Genomic DNA, 22,598 nt, shown 5'->3' with positions numbered 1-22,598 from the left:
TTTATGCGCATTTATAATGCGTATCTGGTGAGTGCACATTCTTATTATTTACCACCAGAACCATGGTCTATATCACTGGACATCCTGAGATCATTGGAAATCTCAAGAGCACCTCTTCTTTCTGGACTGTATATATTGAGTCTACACTCTAGCACTTTTTGACCACCATATAGTGGCCTATGTATTTGCACTTTATCACTTTATATGTGTATTTACATTGATATTTTAATACTGCTGAATCTACTAGCGCTGCACCCTCTCTTTGTACATGTGTCTTGGAAGGTGTATGGGTACCTTTTTTGGTGTACAGCTGCTCATTCATTTAGGATCATTTTAGCGCTCACTTATCTCCTTTTGTACTTATTCATATATTATATAGATTCATTACACACAGAGTGATTTATTTCAAGCATTTCTTTATTTTAATTTTGATGATTATGGCTTACAGCTAGTGAAAACCCAATATTTAATATCTCAGAAAAGTACAATATTACATAAGACCAATCAAAAAAAAAAAAAAAAAAAAGAAACCGATTTTGTAATACAGAAATGTTGGCTTACTGAAAAGTATGTCCATGTTCAGTATAGCATGCACTCAATACTTGGTTGGAGCTCCTTTTCCATGAATTACTGTATCAATGCGGCATGGCATGGAGGTGATCAGCCTGTGGCACTGTGAAGGTGTTATGGAAGCCCAGGTTGCTTTGATAGCGGCCTTCAGCTCGTCTGTATTGTTGGGTCTGTTGTCTTCCCATCTTCCAATTGACAATACCCCACAGATTCTCTATGGGGTTTAGGTCAGGGGAGTTTGCTGGCCAATCAAGCACAGTGACACCATGATCATTAAACCAGGTATTGGTATTTTTGACAGTGTGGGCAGGTGCCAAGTCTTGCTGGAAAATGAAATCAGCATCTCCATAAAGCCGGTCAGCAGAGCGAAGCATGAAGTGCTCTAGAATATCCTGGTGGAGGGCTGTGCTGACTTTGGTCTTGATAAAACACAGTGGACCAACACCAGAAGATGGCATGGCTTTCCAAATCCTCACTGACTGTGGAAACTTCACACTGGACCTCATGCAACTTGGATTCTGTGCCTCTCCACTCCACTCCACTCCTTCTTGATTTCCAAATGAAATGCAAAATTTACTTTGGACCACTGAGCAACAGTCCAGTCCTTTTTCTCCTTAGCCCAGGTAAGATGCTTCTGACATTGTCTCTAGTTCAGGAGTGGCTTGACACAAGGAATGCGACAGTTGTAGCTCATGTCCTGGATACGTCTGTGTGTGGTGACTCTTGAAGCACTGACTCCAGCCGTAAACCACTCCTTGTGAATCTCCCCCAAATTCTTAAATGGCCTTTACTTCACAATCCTCTCAAGGCTGTGGATATCCCTGTTGCTTGTGCACATTTTTCTACCACACTTTTTCCTTCCACTCAACTTTCTATTAATATGCTTGGATACAGCATTCTGAACAGCCGGCTCCTTCAGCAATGACCTTTTGTGACTTACCCTCCTTGTGGAGGGTGTCCATGACTGTCTTCTGAACAACTGTCAAGTCAGCAGTCTTCCCTATGATTGTGTAACCTACTGAACCAGACTGAGAGACCATAAAACGGCTCAGGAAACTTTACAGGCGTTTTGAGTTAATTAGCTGATTAGAGTGTGACACCATAAATCTACAATATTAAACTTTTTCACAATATTCTAATTTTCTGAGATACTGAACTTTGGTTTTCACTAGCTTTAGGCTATAATCCTCAAAATTAAAAGAAAGAAACGCTTGAATGATATCACTCTGTGTATAATGAATTTATAGAATATATAAGATTCACTTTTTGAATCGAATTACTGAAATAAATTAACTTTTTGATGATATAATTTATTGAGATGCACCTGTAATTAACATCCTGCTGTGTCCAAGAGTGACAAAAAACTTTTTTGGCTTTAAGGTGCAAGTTCACCTTTTAAAAAACACCCTACACCCTTCCTATGACCTCAGTCCCCACTGCACCTACCTCTGTGGGTGATTAGCTGTCACGAACCACACAGCCGATGCAGCGGGATAGGGATTTGAAAGTACAACTCTTCCTCCCTTTCTTTTCTTAGGCCCCTTTCATAGGGGTGATCTGATCAAGTCCGCCTGTCAATTTTTCAGGAAGACCTGATCAGAAGGCCCATGCATTCTTATGGATAGGCGGGTGTAAAGATACCTGCATCAGTTTACACCCGCTTATCTCGGATCAGGCCAGCAGTTAAAAAAAAAAAAAAAAAAAGGAGAAGGATCACGTCCTCTTCTGTTTGAGCAGACCAGAAAGGAGGCAGCTGGATATAGACAGACAGAGGAGTTCATTTACTCTCGGCTGTCCATAATGCATAGCGGGGTCTGTCCATTTACGTTCTGCTGAAACTAAGTGGACACGGACCTGTCATCCGTCCCTCTTTGCTCTGATCAGCAGGAGATCAGCTCACAGATCCCCTGCTGATCAAAATGGAAGCTGTCCATTTGAAAGGTCCCATAGGGCTTTGCAGCCAATCAGAATCACTCTGATCTGTCCTAGAAGCCCTAATGAAAGAAGGGAAGAAGAGCAAGATTTTTAGATGCCTAGATCAATTCACCGGCTGTGAGAGCAGTGACAGCTAATCACCCACAGAAGTGCAGTGAGTGGGTGAGTGGGGAGGTTGCAGGTTAGTTCACCTTTTCATGAAAAAATGAAAAGATGAACTTTCACATTAAATGGCTTGTAAATATATGTTTTAATTGAGAATAACATGAAAAAACAAACAATAATACCTTTAATCAGCTCTCTGCACATACTAAAATAGCAAGCTTTGAGACTACTCAAGCCCCAGCATATTCTTCTCAGAGACAAGGGATACAATCAAAAACACACAGCAAATATGTCACAGGAAGAAGACAATACAGATGAGCTATCAGGGTAGACTTACCAAAGTTGGATTTTCCACCACATAGTTGATATCAGGCACATTCTGCTGGTCATCTTGAGGGTCAGCATCAATCTGCATGGGCTCCACAGCACCCTACATAGGCAAAAGAGAGCTGTCAATCACTGTACTCAAGATCAGCAGCAAAGGTCCAGTGGCCTGCAATCTGCACTGAGCCACAACACTACATCAACACTCGTAACAACCTATCCCTATATAGGAACAAAAGATCCGGTCAGCAATTCATTAGACAAAATTATATAACAGAAAATAAAATGGTCAAGAAAGAAGAAAAAGTACCCTAGACACACTGAGACTTGTCCATTCAGGACAAATTTACACCAGTGGACACCACCTAAATACAGTGATGGTGCTCGGGCCTAGCAACTGGCTGCTAAACCCAAGCACTTCATCATGGGAACAGTTTACATGCTACTCCATAGCCAGAAGCACTGGTTAGTTTGCAGAGGCGGTTACAGCAAGAGAAGCAATGGGCAAGGTGACAGGCACTGCTCTGATACTGAGAAACTGTCCTGTGAAGTCTGCTTAAAAAACAAAAAAAAGACACTTCCAGAAATGTCTATTTCACGCGTTCCATGCTACGCTCAGTGGTCAAGCGTAGGCCAGCCCAGGATAACCCCTCCTACTATCAGCATGCCTCCGTTTGTAGCAAAACAGTACTGAGAGCATGATCATATTCACAGCGGGGTGGAACCTGTGCCCCTTAATGGACTCCATGAAAAGGATTTTATGGAGAGTGCAAGATCCTATTTTCTTTCTTGTCCACTGCAAGCCACAGTAAGCCTTTAACCTTCTGGATATCCATCAACAGCTCATCTGAGGGGTGGGTAATGCAGTAAACAAAATGCTAACAGACTCAAGAAAGAACAGAAAAACTGGGGATTGCCAGCACCTCAAAGTCATCTGAAGGACTTCACATCCAAAAGCGGACATCAGATGAGGCAGAAACATCCACCTAGTGGTACTTGGTACTTACAACAGAGTGGGCTATAAGAGGAAAAGGTGGAACCTGATCCTTGAGACCATAAGCACAGATGGTGGCCTGTCCAAGTCAAGGGGTTGCACCTTTTTGGGGACCATCTGTGATAACAAAAGAGGAAAACAGTCTAAAGGTGGCAGTAGCTGACAGAGAAACTCACAGACCCCCCAAACCAAATACAGACAATTGAAGGTGAACTGCAGGCAGGCAGAATAATGCCCTAATTGGGGTGAAAGGTAGGAACCTCCACAGCCTTGAAGGATGTCCTCTGCTTTAACACCACCTTGACTTTATTGAAAACCAAAAAGGATTCCTTTTAGGATTAGATCACCAGTTCAGACACCCCATGCGATGGCTGCAAACAAAACTACATGTGGGTGATGTCTCTGCTGGGTTCCAGTGGTGGTTTTTGAAGCACAGAGAGAAACAAATTCAGATCCCATGTAGTCACAGGAGAATAGACAGGGAATCTACATGAGACTCCCTGTATAATGCACGCCATAGATGGGTCGAAAACCGGACTTTTAAAAAAATAAAACCACGAAAAATCGGTCGTTCAATCGGCCGACGCTACCACCATTGGTAAAAAAAAATCGTCTGATTTTCGTCCCGTCTACGGCCGGCAAATATAATAGTGGAGTGTCCCTGCAGAGAGCTCCGTTATTATATTTGACATTTAAAAGTATAGCAAAGTTGCAATATTGTATCTATTTGTATCCATTTTGGATACAGAGGGTTCTATTCTGATACAAATAGATACAATGTTGCAACCGCTATACTTTTAAATGTCAAATATAATAGAAGAGCTCTCTGCAGGGACACTCCACTATTCTATTTGACATTTAAAAGTATTGCGGTTGCAACATTGTATCTATTTGTATCCGAATAGAAACATCTGTATCCGAAATGGATACAAATAGATACAAATGTTCTTCTTTTTCTTTGTCTTCATTGTCTTTTTCTCGTTTCTTCTTCTAGCAGGTCACGGCTCATGCACATTTTTTTAATCGATAAAAAGATCGGCCAATTTGAACATCATTGCCATGAAAATCGGCCGAACGACAAAATCGGCCGTTTTTTTTTCCAACATAACCGATTTAAAAAAATGTGTCAAAATCACAAAAAAACAACCGACAAATTCACCCACTAATGATCTGAAAATCAGCAGATTATTCTTTCGGCCAAATCTTCGGCCGATTTTTGACCCATCTATGGCCTACATAAGGGTCTTAAAGAGTGAGAGGCCAACAGTCTCTAGAACAGAATAGAAAAAGCAGAAACCTAGCCTTTGATAGCACTGACTGACAAACGCTGGTTTAGACCCATATAAAAGGTAGGGATCAGTGAGCGCTCAAAATTAGCTGCTATTGCACACTAAGGTAACCAGATAAAACCTCAAAAAACATACGAACTAAAAGGTGCAGCGCTAAAATTAAATTATGTCTGTTGAAATGTGTATAAATGAATATATCATAAAATAAAGATAAAATGTTCATAAAGTGACAGTTCGTGCTAGGGTGCCAATCACAGTTGTGGATTACTTCAATATTCAGCGATGTGTCCAAAAGTGTGGTAAAAATACACACTCACCAGATGCGCATTATAAATACGTATGTATTATGTGTAATCAGAGGTCCCCGTTAAGGATGGATGAGGTAAGCCGGGTACGGAATCTCCTCCCTCTGGATGGTGTAAAGCCCAATGGATATCTCCTGGATACTCAAGGAACTAATTCCATCTTAGGCTGCAAACACCCATCCATCCTTTAAGAGGACCTCTGGCAAGATTAGTTCCTTGAGTATCCAGGAGATATCTGTTGGGGTGTACACCATCCAGAGGGAGGAGATTCCGTAGCCGGCATACCTCATCCATCCTTAACAGGGACCTCTGGTTACACATAATACATACGCATTTCTAATACGCATCTGGTGAGTGTGTATTTTTACCACACTTTTGGACACATCACTGAATACTGAAGTAATCCACAAATGTGATTGGCACCCTAGCACGAACTGTCACTTTATGAACATTTTATCTTTATTTTATGATATATTCATTTATAAAGTGACAGTAAGTGCTAGGGAGCCAATCACAGTTGTGGATTACTTCAATATTCAGCGATGTGACCAAAAGTGTGGTAAAAATACACACTCACCAGATGCATATTATAAATACGTATGTATTATGTGTAATCAGAGGTCCCCGTTAAGGATGGAAGAGGTAAGCCGGGTACGGAATCTCCTCCCTCTGGATGGTGTACAGCTCAACGGATATCTCCTGGATACTCAAGGAACTAATTCCATCTCAGGCTGCAAACACCCATCCATCCTTTAAGAGGACCTCTGGCAAGATTAGTTCCTTGGGTATCCAGGAGAAGTCCGTTAGGCTGTACACCATCCAGAGGGAGGAGATTCCGTACCCGGCTTACCTCATCCATCCTTAACGGGGACCTCTGATTACACATAATACATGCGTATTTATAATACGCATCTGGTGAGTGCGTATTTTTACCACACTTTTGGACATATCACTGAATATTGAAGTAATCCACAACTGTGGTTGGCACCCTAGCACAAACTGTCACTTTATTTTCATTTTATCTTCGCGTTAGCACACCCTGTCGCAAGACCACCACTTGCTGGGACTGTCACATTGGTTCCTTGCCAAATATTAAATAGTGAAGCGCTCCCAAACTACCTAAGAAAATTCCCTCTATGCATACCATAAATACCAACTGAACTTAAAAGTAATCGATACCATAAGGTGATAAAAAACATAAATCTATTAGTGATGAAGTCACGACGCACGTGACGCAACGCGTCGGAACGCCATTCCCAGTTCGAGATTACGTCACTTCCGGTCACGTGGGGACGTTTGTCCGGACGCAGCGGCCATATTTGTTTCCCTCCCTGTATGTGAATACACCCATGATGTGAGGTGGAAAGCGCTGTTTACAAGGATTACATGTGGTGGAGTGGAAGTCCTGAGGTCCCTTGCTGAGCTGCCTGGAATAAAGGATTACCTTTGAGGGGAGTTTTTTGCCTTGTGGCCCTGTGTGGGTCGAGGAGGGGAGGTGAGCAGGCATTGCTGCCATTGGAGGATTCCTTTTTGAGCACTAGAAGTGAAGATCACAGAGTGTTTTCACAATTTGCATGGACTTTTTGAGTATATTCTGGACACTGAGTTCATTTATTTTTTCACAGAATTAAGTAGTTATCTATTTAATTTAATTTGTTATAGGGTTTTATCACAGGATATATGTATTGCACATTTCTTTATTTATTTTTTGAAGAATCACTATTTATTTTGATTTATAGGTTTGTCACTATTTATCACGATTTGTCACATCTTTTATTATATTATGAATTATTATCACTAATATTTGAGATTTTTTATGAATTTTATATTTGTTATTTTCCATCACAGATCAATTATGAGGCATTATTAATTGATTAATTAAGAGAGGTGTTTATGTATTTTCACTAATAGATTTATGTTTTTTATCACCTTATGGTATCGATTACTTTTAAGTTCAGTTGGTATTTATGGTATGCATAGAGGGAATTTTCTTAGGTAGTTTGGGAGCGCTTCACTATTTAATATTTGGCAATTAAGACTTATTGGTTGAGGTTGAGTGATTGCAGCTGGTAGATAGGGACGTATCCATATCAAGCGCAGGAGGATATCCCCCCCCCCACATTGGTTCCTTGCTTTTATTTATGATTTATTATCTAGGCCGCAATTATCAGCACCTGTATCGGCTCACTTTTTACTAGAGTTAAAATGCCAACAGGCCTATTTTTGCCAGTCGAAATTTCGGTGCGTCAGTAAATAAGAGTAGTCTAGAAATTGAATCTCAATGTAGAAAAGAAAATTTGGTTTCAAATTTGGACCAAAGATACATTATAAAACACCTGCACCTGGAAGCTTCACCTGCAGTGAATGTTTTGTAAATATCAGATTTACTGCTTTATAAATAAACTAATTAAAGCAGTATTAAACCCAAACGCAAACATTTATTTATTTTTTCTATTTTCATCTGGTGATCCAGCCAGTACGTCTGTTGTTTTTCAAAAGCTCAAGCAGAATGTATCAGTTTACATGAATGAGACAAACCACTTAAAGCGGAACTTCACTGTATCTGAGCACCACAAACAAAAAAAATTCATTTTTAATATTCAAAGCATTTTTAATATTCACTCCCCCATCCATCCATGTCTTAGGATTTCTGGGCGTGGCCATCCTGAGTAAGGGAAGATGATTTATGTGGAATTTACTTCCTGGAATCCATCTGCCCTTAGTTCAGGCATGCAGCCAGGAGGGTGTGCTTTGCTGAGAAAACCCCTCCCCCCTCATAAAGACTTCTGGGATGTATGACATCACTTGCCTAGGCATGGAAACCAGGAAGTAACTGAAGAAATGTAAAAAAAACAAAAAAAAAAACTGTTTAAAACAAGTAAATATGATATACTTTCCTTCCTATTTACTAATGCTAGCAGCATAAAATTTAAAATAGTCAATCTTGACTGAGAGAGTGAAGTTCCGCTTTAACACTGGCAGGGGGTGATTAAAATAATCAGCTTTTATTTACGCATTCAAAACCCTTATTCCAAAAGGAAACAGCTGAGTTCTGTCCGTGATATTTTACTTATTTGCACCAACATACAATTTTCAGGACAAGCTTTCAGGGTATGTCCCCTTCTTCAAGGTCCAAGCGGTACTACTTCACAAAGTTTTAGGCAGAATGTTAAAAGAAAAAATCTCTAAGGGGGGGGGGAAGAAACAAACAAACACAGGAAAAAAAACCAAAAAAAAAACCACACAAACAAATGTACACAGCAATGGTTATAAAACTAGGATTAGACTAGATATAAGACAGAGCAAAAGCAAAGACTGTGTGGGGGGCTGGGACAATGAGGGGGTCATAAAACTGTTGGATAATGAGGGAGGAATCCCAAGTCCAAACTTATGCAGGCCATAGATGGGTTGAAAATCGCACCGAAAATTTTCGCACTGTTAATGGGTTAATTGGTTGGCCGTTTTTCTGGATTTTGGCACTTTTTATTAATCGGTAAAGTTGGAAAAAAAATCGGCTGATTTTCGCGGCAATGATGGGCAAATCGGCCGATCTTTTTACCGATAAAAAATCTGCGCATGAGCCATGACCTGCAAGAAAAAGAAGAAAAAGGAGGAGAAGAAGAAGTAGAAGAAGAAAAAGAAGAGGAAGAAGAAGAGGAAAAAGAAGAAGAAAAAGGAGAAGATGAAGAAAAAGGAGAAGATGAAGAAAAAGGAGAAGATGAAGAAGAAGAAGAAGAAGATGAAGAAGAAGAGGAAAAAGAAGATGAAGAAGAAGAAAAAGAAGAAGAAAAGAAAAAGAAGAAAAGAAGGAGAAAAAGAAGGAGAAAAAGAAGGAGAAAAAGAAAAAGGAGAAAAAGAAAAAGCAGAAAAAGAAAAAGGAGAAAAAGAAAAAGGAGAAAAAGAAAAAGGAGAAAAAGGAGAAAAAGAAAAAGGAGAAAAAGAAGAAGAAAAAGGAGAAGATGAAGAAGATGAAGAAGAAGATGAAGAAGAAGAAAAAGAAGAAGAAGCAGAAAAAGAAGAAATAGGAGAAAAAGAAAAAGAAGAAGAAGAAGAAGAGGAAGAAGAAGAATTTGACATCAAAAAGTATTGCGATTTCAACAATGTACCTATTTGTATCAGAATAAAAAAATCTGTATCCGAAATGGATACAAATGGATACATTGTTGCAACCGCTATACTTTTTCATGTCAAATATAATAGCGGAGCTCTCTGCAGGGACAGAAGTAATTAAATGCCGGCCGTAGACAGGATGAAAATCGGCTGATTTTTTTTACCGTTGGTGGTAACGTCGGCCTATTAAATGACCGATTTTTTGTTTTTAAAAAAAAAAAAAAAAAAAAAAAAAAACGGCCGGTTTTCGACCCATCTATGGCCTGCATAAGGCAGGCCATAAACGGGTCGTTTATCGGCCGAATTTTCATCCGAAAGAATAATCGGCCGATATTCGCACCGTTAGTGGGCAATGTCGTCGGCTGATTTTCGCGGTTCCTTCTCGTTTCTTTTATCGGTCATGTTGGAAAATCTACGAAAAGCATTGCTGGCAACAGAACAAACGATTTTTCATTTTTCAGCCAACAAACGAATCGTCTATGGCCTGCATAAGACCGTTATTGTTCACTGTAGCGGATTATAAAGTATGAGCTGGAGTTTGACTTAATTTTGTTATTGCATTCAAATCTGCTAATACATCTAATAATCCCATGGGCCGCCGCCCCCCCCAGACTAACAAAGCTGCCGTTTGCTGTGCCTCCTATGCTCATTCCTACAGTGTTGTGTCCCAATAATACAGGAGGAGTGTTACTGGCCAGATCATCCGGTGAAAATAGAGGGGAAAACAGCCAAAGAAAAAAAAACAAATGCAGCCACCACATCTAATGATTGGTAAACTGAAATATATGACATTTATGGTTTGGGGTTGGGGTTTAATACCCCTTTAAATCTGTTCTCTGTCAAGTGTTATATTACATTACGGCTTGTAGCCAAAGGCAGACATCTACTCCTCCATGATACCTCAAAATGCAATGAGTAGGCTGATGAAATGGATCTCCAGATGAAAGTTGCACATTTAGCTAAAAAGAATTCTTCTGTACTATTGCTGCCAGGGCTATCATATACATCTGTCCGTGGAGAGGATTCTGATCTGTTCTGACTGTCTGTATCCTCAGACCCTGACACACCGTCTACCTGCTAAAGGTAAATACAACAGTAACAATTGATCACCAGACACACACAAGACATGCTCTATGCCACAGATCATGTACTTTAAATCCAACTCTAAGCCGTGTATTTTTACCACCCTGTTGCATTTTTTTTTTTTTTTGCTTAGTTATGTCATAATCACTTTTTTCAGAGCAGTCACATGACACACAAGATCCTCGTCCCATCTTGTCCTGGCAGTAGGCAGGCCTTAACATGGTTGTAAACCCTTACATATACCCAGTGAAGTGACTGGCCTCAGGTGATACACATAGATGAAACAAATCCTCCTACATAAGTTGTGCGTGTTTATCTGCAGCCGTCTGTGTAGAATATATACAGCTTGTCTGAGCTTTCAGAAAGCAGGGGTCAGAGAGCTGAAATTACACACTGCAGTGCTCAGTGAGGAGAGCTGATTGGAGGGAAGGGACACATCCTCCTTCACACGGCACGCAGAAACAGAGCTGAGGCTGTCAATCACAAGCTGTGTGCTGGGACTCTCTCCCGTCAGCTTTTTATCTCTTTTTGTCAGGATAACTTGTCAGAAGTCACTCATGCTTGTAGCAGAGGAATGAGGCAGCACACAGAAATAACACTTAGTGCTCTGGGACAAGGACCAAAGATATCCTCTTAATGAGTGAGACATTTATTTATATATACATTTTTTTTAAATTTTATTGATACAAAAGATTAAATCTGGAAATAAAGAGCCATGAAAGTCCAAAAGATTGCGGCTACATTAGTATTTTCACATGTGGACTGTAGAATCATGAAGCAGAGTGTATGATACAACCGAATATGTGCAACTGCATAGATAATCCAATGATACAACACCCAACGCATTTCGAAATGCACCGAGTGTTGAGTCATTGGATTGTCTATGCAGTTCCACATATTCGGTTGGATCACACACTTTGTGGTTTCTGACCCGCCCTTTAGGGGGCGACCTCCCTGTCTTGGTAACCCCTGCCCACATATGGGAGGTCTGGTTCATGATGCTGTGATCCATACGTGAAAATACTAATGGTCCTTTATTTCCAACTTTAATCTTTTGTATCAATGAAATGCATAAAACATTTGTTTAGATATAAATACTTGTCTATGTAGCCGTAAACATCCCGCTCATTAGAGGGTATCCTTTGTCTATGTACATATAGGGATGATGGTTACTTATCAGCACCATATCCCATCCTCTATCCTTCTGGATTGAGACAAGTACACACTGTAGAGGGATGTGCTTTCTTCATATTTCATGTCTGAGGTTTACAAACACTTTAAGATAGAACTAAAGGCCATTTTTTCCCCATTCTGAATAGAGCAAGGGAGGGTTATAACCCCTTTTCAGTGTTTTTGCCATCTGTGTCCCACTGGGTAGCTTTCCCTTAAAGTGGTTCAAGAGGCAGTAGGTTCTTTTTTACCTTAATGCATTCTATGCATCAAGGCAGGGGTCTCCAAACTACAGAATAAGGGCTGGATGTGGCCCCTTGCAAGCCTTTATCTTGTCCTTTGGGCACTTTTGCTCCCAATGATATCAGGCACTATTCCTCCCACTGACACCAACAATGGGGCACTATTTCTTTCACTGAGACCAACGATGATGTACTATTCCTCCCACTAACACCAATGATGGGGCACTATTCGTCCCACTAACACCAATGATGGGGCACTATTCCCCCCACTGACACCAATGATGGGACACTATTCCTCCCACTGATACCAATGATGGGGCACTATTCCTCCCACTGATACCAATGATGGGGCACTATTCCCCCCACTGATACCAATGATGGGGCACTATTCCTCCCACTGATACCAATGATGGGACACTATTCCTCCCACTGATACCAATGATGGGGCACTATTCCCCCCACTAATACCAATGATGGGGCACTATTCCTCCCACTGATACCAATGATGGGACACTATTCCCCCCACTGACACCAATGATGGGGCACTATTCCCCCCACTGATACCAATGATGGGGCACTATTCCCCCCACTGATACCAATGATGGGGCACTATTCCCCCCACTGATACCAATGATGGGGCACTATTCCCCCCACTGACACCAATGATGGGACACTATTCCCCCCACTGATACCAATGATGGGGCACTATTCCCCCCACTGATACCAATGATGGGACACTATTCCTCCCACTGATACCAATGATGGGGCACTATTCCCCCCACTGATACCAATGATGGGGCACTATTCCTCCCACTGATACCAATGATGGGACACTATTCCCCCCACTGACACCAATGATGGGGCACTATTCCCCCCACTGATACCAATGATGGGGCACTATTCCCCCCACTGATACCAATGATGGGGCACTATTCCCCCCACTGATACCAATGATGGGGCACTATTCCCCCCACTGACACCAATGATGGGACACTATTCCCCCCACTGATACCAATGATGGGGCACTATTCCCCCCACTGATACCAATGATGGGGCACTATTCCCCCCACTGATACCAATGATGGGGCACTATTCCCCCCACTGACACCAATGATGGGGCACTATTCTTCCCACTGATACCAATGATGGGGCACTATTCTTCCCACTGATACCAATGATGGGGCACTATTCCTCCCACTGATACCAATGATGGGGCACTATTCCTCCCAGTGATACCAATGATGGGGCACTATTCCTCCCACTAATACCAATGATGGTGCACTATTCCTCCCACTAATACCAATGATGGGGCACTATTCCTCCCACTGACACCAATGATGGGGCACTATTCCTCCCACTGACACCAATGATGGGGCACTATTCCTCCCACTGACACCAATGATGGGGCACTATTCCTCACACTGATACCAATGATGGGGCACTATTCCTCCCACTGATACCAATGATGGGGCACTATTCCTCCCACTGATACCAATGATGGGACACTATTCCTTCCACTGACACCAATGATGGGGCACTATTCCTCCCACTGATACCAATGATGGGGCACTATTCCTCCCACTGACACCAATGATGGGGCACTATTCCTCCCACTGATACCAATGATGGGACACTATTTCTCCCGCTGATACCAATGATGGGGCACTATTCCCCCCACTGACACCAATGATGGGACACTATTCCTTCCACTGACACCAATGATGGGGTACTATTCCCCCCACTGATACCAATGATGGGGCACTATTCCTCCCACTGACACCAATGATGGGGCACTATTCCTCCCACTGATACCAATGATGGGACACTATTCCTCCCACTGATACCAATGATGGGACACTATTCCTTCCACTGACACCAATGATGGGACACTATTCCTCCCACTGATACCAATGATGGGGCACTATTCCTCCCACTGATACCAATGATGGGGCACTATTCCTCCTACTGAAACCAATGATGGGGCACTATTCCTCCCACTGATACCAATGATGGGGCACTATTCCTCCCACTGACACCAATGATGGGACACTATTCCTCCCACTGATACCAATGATGGGGCACTATTCCTCCCACTGATACCAATGATTGGGCGCTATTCCTCCCACTGACACCAATGATGGGGCACTATTCCTCCCACTGATACCAATGATGGGACACTATTCCTCCCACTGATACCAATGATGGGGCACTATTCCTCCCACTGACACCAATGATGGGACACTATTCCTCCCACTGATACCAATGATTGGGCGCTATTCCTCCCACTGACACCAATGATGGGGCACTATTCCTCCCACTGATACCACTGATGTTACTCTTCCTCCTACTAACCACCAACCCTGAGGCCATCTGTATTCTCACTGATGCTGAGGCCGGAACATTTTCTACCCCGGCTAGCCACAATCCGGCCCCCCTAAAGTCTGAAGGTCAATAAACTGGCCCATTGTTTGAAAAGTTTTGAGACCCCTGCATTAAGGTAAAAAGCCTTCTGACTGCAGCTTTCCTTTCCAGCCCCCTCTGATACATAAAGTGGAACTGCATCTGAGCACCACAAACCAAAAATGCTATTTAATTCAATGTTAATATTCAAAGTAAATGCCCCCATCCATGCATTCTCTATGCTTTATTTTGTTGTAAAATCATTTTGGAAAAACACCCCCTAGCATTTCTGGCAGTGGCCATCTTGAGTAAGGGCAGGTGATTCATGAAGCATTTTCTTTCTGGAATCCATCTGCCCTTATCTCAGGCATTGGCTGAGCTGAGAAACCCTTCCTCCTCTCCTGAATACTCCTGGGGTGTATGAAATCATTTTCCTAGGCATGGAAACCAGGAAGTAGCTGCAGAAATGTTAAAAAAAAAAGTTTAAAACAAGTAAGTATTATATACTTTCCTATCTATTTACTAATGCTAGTAGCATAAGATTTAAAATAGTCAATGTTGATTGAGAGAGTGAAGTTCCACGTTAACGGACCCCCTTGATCCACCGAAGTTCATGAGAGCAGCAGCTCTCCTGATTGGCTCACACAGCAGCTGTCAATCACAGCCAGTGAGCCAATAAGGAGAGAGCAGGGGGGGCAGCCACACTCCGTATGAGAATGAACAATGTCCATTCAAAGGAGCACAGCTCGGGAGAGAGCCTGCTCAAGTGCCCCCATATAAAGAGACTTGCTACTGCAGGCACTCAGGAGGGGGGAGGAACTAGGACTGTTAGTGTGGGACCCCAAAAGTAGATGATCAGGGCTGGTCTGTGCAAAATCAACTTTTTTCTTTTTTTTTTTTTTAAATTACAACCTGTAGAATCAATTTAATTTCTCGTCCCGTAGCCAAAACAGGAAGTGTGAGGAAATCCTTCCAAAATTAGGGAATTCCTTGTTGTCACCAGAACTAATGTCCCCATTAGAAGATTTTCCCTCTATTGTTCTGGTGACAACCCAAAAGTTGGGATTTCCTTTCACTCTGGGTAATAGACAGTACACAAGACACATGGAGAGGGTGACTCTCTATAAGGCTCCTCCTATAGCAGGGGTAGGCAACCTGCAGCTCTCTAGCTGTTGTGGAACTACATTTCCCATGAGGCATTGCAACATTACAAAACTGACAGTTACAGCTATGACTTGCAGAGGCATGATGGAACTTGTAGTCCTGCAACAGCTGGAGAGCCGCAGGTTGCCTACCCCTGTCCTATAGGGAGTCAATGGCTCCCACTGCTGTCTCTGAGCCAATAAGGAGGGAGAGAGCCGATGCTCTCATGCGCAATGCTGGATTGAGATTGGGCTCAGCTAAGTAGGTATGCTCCGTACATAAGGTTTTATTACCCTTTTTTTTTAAAAAATCATTGAGGAAAAAACCTTCAGCCTTAACAACCACTTTGACCTTATTTTGGTGTGTGCGGTATGATTTGATGGTTGTTGGGAATATTGTACCCGGTAACGCCATTGCAATCACCAGCCTGTATGCACACCTCAATGATAAAAACATGCTGCTTACTGCATATTCTTGCTAAATATCACATGCCTCCCTGCACTGCGCTGCAAGTAGAAGCCAGTCCCTGAACCATCATCGCAAGAAACATGCTGCATATTTTTGCTAAATATGACATGATTCCTTGTGCTGCATTGACAGTAGGAGCTATTTCCTGAGCCAGCACCACCAGAAACATGCTGTGCATTGCATATTATCGCTAAATAGGACATTTAAATGAGGGGTGGACTCCTGCGCTGCCAAATATCCTCTCAGGGGATGAAGTAGCTGCTAACACCTGGAAAAAGATGAGATGAAAGAATTATTTTATAAAGGATGGTGTAGCGCTGTAAGTGCTAAAATTAAATATTGTCAAATCATATTATTGTGAATAAACCAGGGTGGATAAAAATCAATGATTTAAAAAAAAAAAAAATTGGATTTTTTTTATTTAAATCGGATTTTTTAAAATAAAATGCTTTTTGAGGAAAATATATTACCATCCAAAGGTTATTCCATCATGAAATAAAGATTAGTTTTTTAATTATGTAGAATAAGGCTGTATATGTTTATTTTTTTTGGTACATAAATTCCATGAATCCATTCACAATGTCATGCTCTTCCAGAGGTTTCTGTAAGATTATTGGGCAGTTTCTCTGCCTACAAGATATTATCACAGATGATTGGTTTACTTTTGCAGTTCTCAAAACTGAATTTGACTCAGCGGAGATCACATGCCTCTTCTTCACAGCAAAAATATTATAACATGAACAGAGTTAAGAAAAAGACCTTCATCCTAACTTCTACAAACCTATGAATACAGAATCAACCCCTTCACTGCTAAGTTTCAAGAAGTTCAGTGAATAGAATAGAAACAATATTTTTCTGATTGTTTGGAGTGGAATAGATCTGCACAAGAAGAAAGTGAAACTAAGTGTGAGGGGGAGGGGCTGACAGTCTAAGTTTCTTCAAATATATAGATTTTGTTTAGCCAAATTAGTTACCAAACATGGATGTTTAATCAAATCACATATGCTGGAATGTTATTGTTTCAGTTGAATAAATCTATTTAAATTGTTATTATTAAAGGTAATGATTATTTTTCTCCTTCCTAAGTACAACAGAAAAGTTGTCCAAATATGAATGATTAACCTATTAAACTGGGGATAAAAAAACTAATATGAAAAGTTGTTGTTCTAAAAATCTTCATCTACTTGTATATTAAAGTTATACCAGCAAGAATTAGTCTTTATGTAGAAAACTAGGATTTACATCAAGCCTTACTGACTAGTGATTTAAATCAATCCACCCTGGAATAAACAATATTATTGTGAATAAATGATATAAATAGGACATGCCTCCCTGCACTACATTGCAAGTAGCAGCCAGGCCCTGAACTAACGCCGTATGAAACTTGCAGCGTATCGCATACTGGGGCTCCATTTACAAAGAGGTATCTACCCTTTCAACTCCTTTCCAACAGACGTATGCGCATATGTGGCCCCTTGGAGGATGGGCCCTAACGTCGAGAGGCCGCATATATGCATACCCAAAGAAAAACAGATCTCTGCCGAGAGCGTACACCGTGCGTGCTCCCAGCAAAGTTACCGGCGGCTAATGGAAAGCTTCCGATCTCTACTTGCAACCGGGAGCTTTCCGATCATGTGACTGCTGGGACAGTCAATCGCATTACCAGAAACCGCGACCCGCCTCCTTCCTTAAAGGGCTGGCGCCAAGGGGGTTAAGATTTGCATCAAAATACCTATTAGTGTTTATTTTTTTACAATTCACTTTAAAACGCTACTGAAATACGGCATGAGCTATTTTATGAAGTGATGCGGTATTTGTCCTCTAACAACCAGTATATAGCTGGATGTAAAGGAGCAGGCAACTCCCGTGTCCTTAACAACCATGATTCAACACCAATGACAGAAGAATGTAAATAAAAGAAGTCCTGGTTGCTATAGACGCAGTGGCTGCCTGGTCCTTAACAACCAGCTATTTACTGGCGGCTACCAGCTCTTTAACAACCAGCTAAACAGATTCCTTAACCACTTTCCCTCCAGAGGATATCCCCCCCCCCCCCCTTCCTGACCAGGCCATTTTTTGCATTACGGCGCTGCGTTGCTTTGACTGAAAATTGACGGCCATGCAACACTGCACCCAAATGAAATTTACATCCTTTTTTTCCCACGAATTGAGCTCTCTTTCAGTGGTATTTGATCGCCTGTGTGGTTTTTATTTTTTGCGCTATAATAAAAAAAATATAGACCGACAATTTTGAGAAAAAAAAACAATGTTTTTGACTTTTTGCTATCAAACATCTCCAGTGAAAAACTGATAAAAAAACAAATTTCGTCTTAAATTTAGGCCACAATGTATTCTGCTGCATGTATTTGTTAAAAAAAAATCCCAATACGTGTAAATTAATTTTTTTTGTCCGCAAACGTGCAACTATAACAAAAAAAACCCGTAAGTGTTCACAAAAAAAGTGCAAGTGCAAAACACCACACGAAAAAGTGCACTTAGGGGTGTGCTTTTGTCCTACCACTAAAGGGGCTGGACCGCTACCCTGATCCCCCGGGGCACGAAGCTCCTGACAGGGACAAGGTTCCCATTTGGTCCTCCTGGCCAAAAGGCCTGGTGGACCACTGTTCCTTGTGTCCAGCCGAAGCCGGACATCCAGTACTTGGTCAGGGGGCTCTCCCGAAGAGAAAACCCCCCAGGGACAGGGGAGGAAGGAACCAAAAGGCCACACATCCTCCCCCTAGACTTCAGGGCAGGCCCGAGGACCCATCACCCTCCATCCTGTGGAAAACACACACAAAAGTAAGAAAAAGTGACAATACGTGGGAGTGTAAATAAATTAAATAAATAGAAAATAAAAAAGTGGTTGTGCCAAATTGTGCACGGACCAGGCCCTGAGGCCTGTAGCAAAAATTGCCCTGATCCTAGCCAAAAGGCCTGGACCTAAGGGCGCTTGTGCAAAAAGAGTGAAAAACAGTGACCTTGTGCCATCTTCACACTGTGGGGTCCCACACCCAGGTGTTACTAGTGGCACCCCTGAGGGCGTCTACTCAGGGGGCACTGGTTTGCGGACTTTCTGCCTTCCCGACCCCTGGCCAGACAAGGTAGATCCGTCCAAATCAGGAGGTACTGGGTCCTTCCGGTCTTCTCGGGGGAATTACTCACGGGCCCCAGCTTCTACTCGTGGGCACCACGCTTTCTGTCCCCCTGGTACTAGCCTTCCAGACCCCCATCATACCAGTGAGGGTACTATACAACAGTCATCCCCGCAAAGCTAGAATGGCCGGGAGCACCCCCACTGGACACTGATAAGAACAGATACTACACTTGATCTTAGCCAAAAGGCCGAGAAGCGAATACGTGTAAATTAATTGGTTTACGTGAAAGTTATAGCGTCTACAAATGGTGAAATATATACTGGAATTTCTATTTTTACTAGCAATGGCGGCGATAAGCGACTTATAGTGGGACTGCGGCGGGCATTCTGACACTGGGGGGGGGGGGGGACTGACTTGGTGTCACTGACATCCCCAGTGACGCCAATACAGTGATCAGTGCAAAAAAAACAAAACACTGACACTGTTCTAAGGGCAGTGGGAAGAAAGGGGTTAACATGAGTGGCGATCAAAGGGTTAACTGTGTGCCGTTTTACTTGTGTCTGCGTGCTTAACTGTAATCACACTGCTTTGGATGGCTGTGCAGAGCCATCCAAAGCAGTGTGCACGAGCTGACAGGGAGGAGAACTGTATTGCTTAAATACAGTTCTCCTCCCTGCCGGAGATGCTTGGCAATCACCGGGGCGCCAGCGAGTAATCACTGGTCGGGACCCAGTGATTGACAGCTGCGAATGGCGGCGTGGATAGGGCGAGCGGGCGCGCATGCCTCGTGCCCGCCCCCTACACGGGAATGCAAAATCATGTATATATACGTGCTTTTGTGCACCCGTGCTGCCCTGTAGCAGTATATCTGCTATAGGGCGGTCAGGAAGCAGTTAACTATCGCATGCCTGGACCACTAATTGTTTAACACATTTATTTATTTCCTTTAGCCCTGGTTCACACTGAATGCGGCTTTGAAATCACACTACTTCACTTGAAAGCGGAGCTCCACCCAAAAAGAGGGGGAAGTTCTGCCTTAAGGACTGGTCCCCTGCTCCCCGATAAGGATTGACATCTTTGGGGAGTGGGTACGCGAAATTGACAGGTACCCGCTCCCATTTCCGCTGCGATCGCCTAGGCCAGGGGTAGGCGACCTGCGGCTCTCTAGCTGTTGTGGAACTACATTTCCCATGAGGCATTGCAAAGATTACAAAACTGAGTTACAGCTATGACTTGCAGAGGCATGATGGAACTTGTAGTACTGCGGCTCTCAGGTTGCCCAGGCAATCGGAAGTGAAAGTTGTCCTCCCCCCCCTGTAGTCTTCTAGGACATGTGACAGGTCCCAGAAGACTACGGGACCAATCAGAAAGCGCAGCGCTACTCGTACATGCGCAGTGGGCACCCGGCTGTGAAGCCGCAAGCTGTCACAGCCGGGTGCCCACAGTGCAGATGCCGGGAACACTGACCGGCCGCTGAAGTGGGCTGCGGGGAGGACACCGCGGAATCAAGGTGTCTGTTTTTTAAAAGTCAGCCGCTACAGTTTTTGTAGTGGCTGACTTGTGTCTGTTTAACATTTTCACTGGAACTCCGCTTGAAGTAGCGCGATTTCCATCCCACTGGTCACTGCGATTTCACGTGCCGCTTGCCTGACATCTGTGCGACTTCATGCACGGTCCCTATGCAAGTCCAAAAATAAAACCTTTTTTCAAAGTCAGTGCCGCACCAATTTGAACGATTGCATTGCTGGCAATGGGTTAGGACTTGTCATGTGATTTGGAACGGTCAAATCCCATGAAAACTTGCACCGATGAGAACCAGGGTTTAGGGGAAATGACTTTAACACCATTTATGCGGCACTGAAGGTTATAGGTAAGGTTACGGTGAATCAACATTTTCAGCATCATGTGCGATATTTGGGGGGAAAAGGTGTCAGATCTCCTAAATACCGAACACAATTTGCTTTTGTGAACGGAGCCTAGTGTTGCGAAATATAACGTGCTTCCCTGAGCTGCATGGCAAGTAGGAGCCAATCCCTGAATCAGCACCACCAGAAATATCCTGTGCAATGCATACTTTCGCTGAATATGACACGCCTCCCTGCGCTGCATGGCAAGTAGGAGCCAATCCCTGAATCAGCACCACCAGAAATATCCTGTGCAATGCAGAATGTAAGGACACGCCTCCCTGCGCTGCACGGCAAGTAGGAGCCAGTCCCTGAATCAGCAGCACCAAAAATATCCCGTGTAATGCAGATTGTCGCTGAATAGGACACGCCTCCCTGCGCTGCACGGCAAGTAGGAGCCAGTCCCTGAATCAGCACCACCAGAAATATCCTGTGTAATGCAGAATGTAAGGACACGCCTCCCTGCGCTGCACGGCAAGTAGGAGCCAGTCCCTGAATCAGCACCACCAAAAATATCCCGTGTAATGCAGATTGTCGCTGAATAGGACACGCCTCCCTGCGCTGCACGGCAAGTAGGAGCCAGTCCCTGAATCAGCACCACCAAAAATATCCCGTGTAATGCAGATTGTCGCTGAATAGGACACGCCTCCCTGCGCTGCATGGCAAGTAGGTGCCAGTCCCCGAATCAACACCATCAGAAATATCCTGTGCAATGCAGAATGTAAGGACACGCCTCCCTGCGCTGTACGGCAAGTAGGAGCCAGTCCCTGAATCAGCACCACCAAAAATATCCCGTGTAATGCAGATTGTCGCTGAATAGGACACGCCTCCCTGCGCTGCATGGCAAGTAGGAGCCAGTCCCTGAATCAGCACCACCAGAAATATCCTGTGCAATGCAGAATGTAAGGACACGCCTCCCTGCGCTGCATGACAAGTAGGAGCCATTCCCTGAATCAGCACCACCAGAAATATCCCACCTAATGCAGATTGTTGCTGAATAGGACACGCCTCCCCGCGCTGCACGGCAAGTAGGAGCCAGTCCCCGAGGCAGCGCAGTCAGCACCGACCCCTCAACAGACTCCACCTCAGTACTTAAAAGAAGCCCCACTTATGTCCTCCACAGCAACCAGTCTGACCACCTCCAATGGAAAGAAAAGTGTGCTTGGTTGCTATGAGCAACACAGGCAGTCCTCCTTCCAGGGGAGGGGTGACCCCCCTCACATTGATACATACACCATACAGCCGACCCCGCCCTCTCCTCCTCTGACCTGCAGGCTGAACACTTGCACCGGGAGAGGCATCGTCACCCCCTCACACTCCACCGCTCCGGCCCCGACCCGCTGACCGCTTCCGGGTTACGTGCCTTGCGCCTCCAGAGACGGGGGGACGCACGCAGAGACGTCAGGCACGTCGACGTCGGAACCATTGAGAGCGGGCCTGGGATAGAAAGGCGGCTGACGT

At 43.5% G+C, this 22,598-nt stretch overlaps 1 protein-coding gene and 1 pseudogene across 2 annotated transcripts in view; both read right to left on the bottom strand.

The window, feature by feature from the left end:
- Positions 1–22,547, bottom strand: part of GPS1 (G protein pathway suppressor 1) — a 56,206-nt gene extending 33,659 nt beyond the window's left edge. For both annotated transcript variants that reach the window (XM_089670387.1, XM_089670471.1), the window contains exons 1-2: positions 22,406–22,547; positions 2,948–3,040 (exon numbers count right to left, since the gene is read on the bottom strand). In XM_089670387.1, coding sequence (XP_089526513.1) covers positions 2,948–3,040; positions 22,406–22,438 — 126 coding nt within the window. In that variant the 5' untranslated portion in view covers positions 22,439–22,547. The remainder of the gene's footprint in view (positions 1–2,947; positions 3,041–22,405) is intronic.
- LOC149474700 (U2 spliceosomal RNA) lies at positions 19,377–19,492 on the bottom strand (annotated as a pseudogene).
- Positions 22,548–22,598: the final 51 nt, after the last annotated feature.

Source organism: Staurois parvus, unplaced genomic scaffold (assembly GCF_062004578.1).
Source record: "Staurois parvus isolate SC_StPar_1 unplaced genomic scaffold, SC_StPar_1.0 ptg000003l, whole genome shotgun sequence".
Taxonomy (NCBI): Eukaryota; Metazoa; Chordata; class Amphibia; order Anura; family Ranidae; genus Staurois; species Staurois parvus.
Note: the sequence above shows the minus strand (reverse complement) of the source record. Positions and strands in the feature narration are given on the sequence as shown.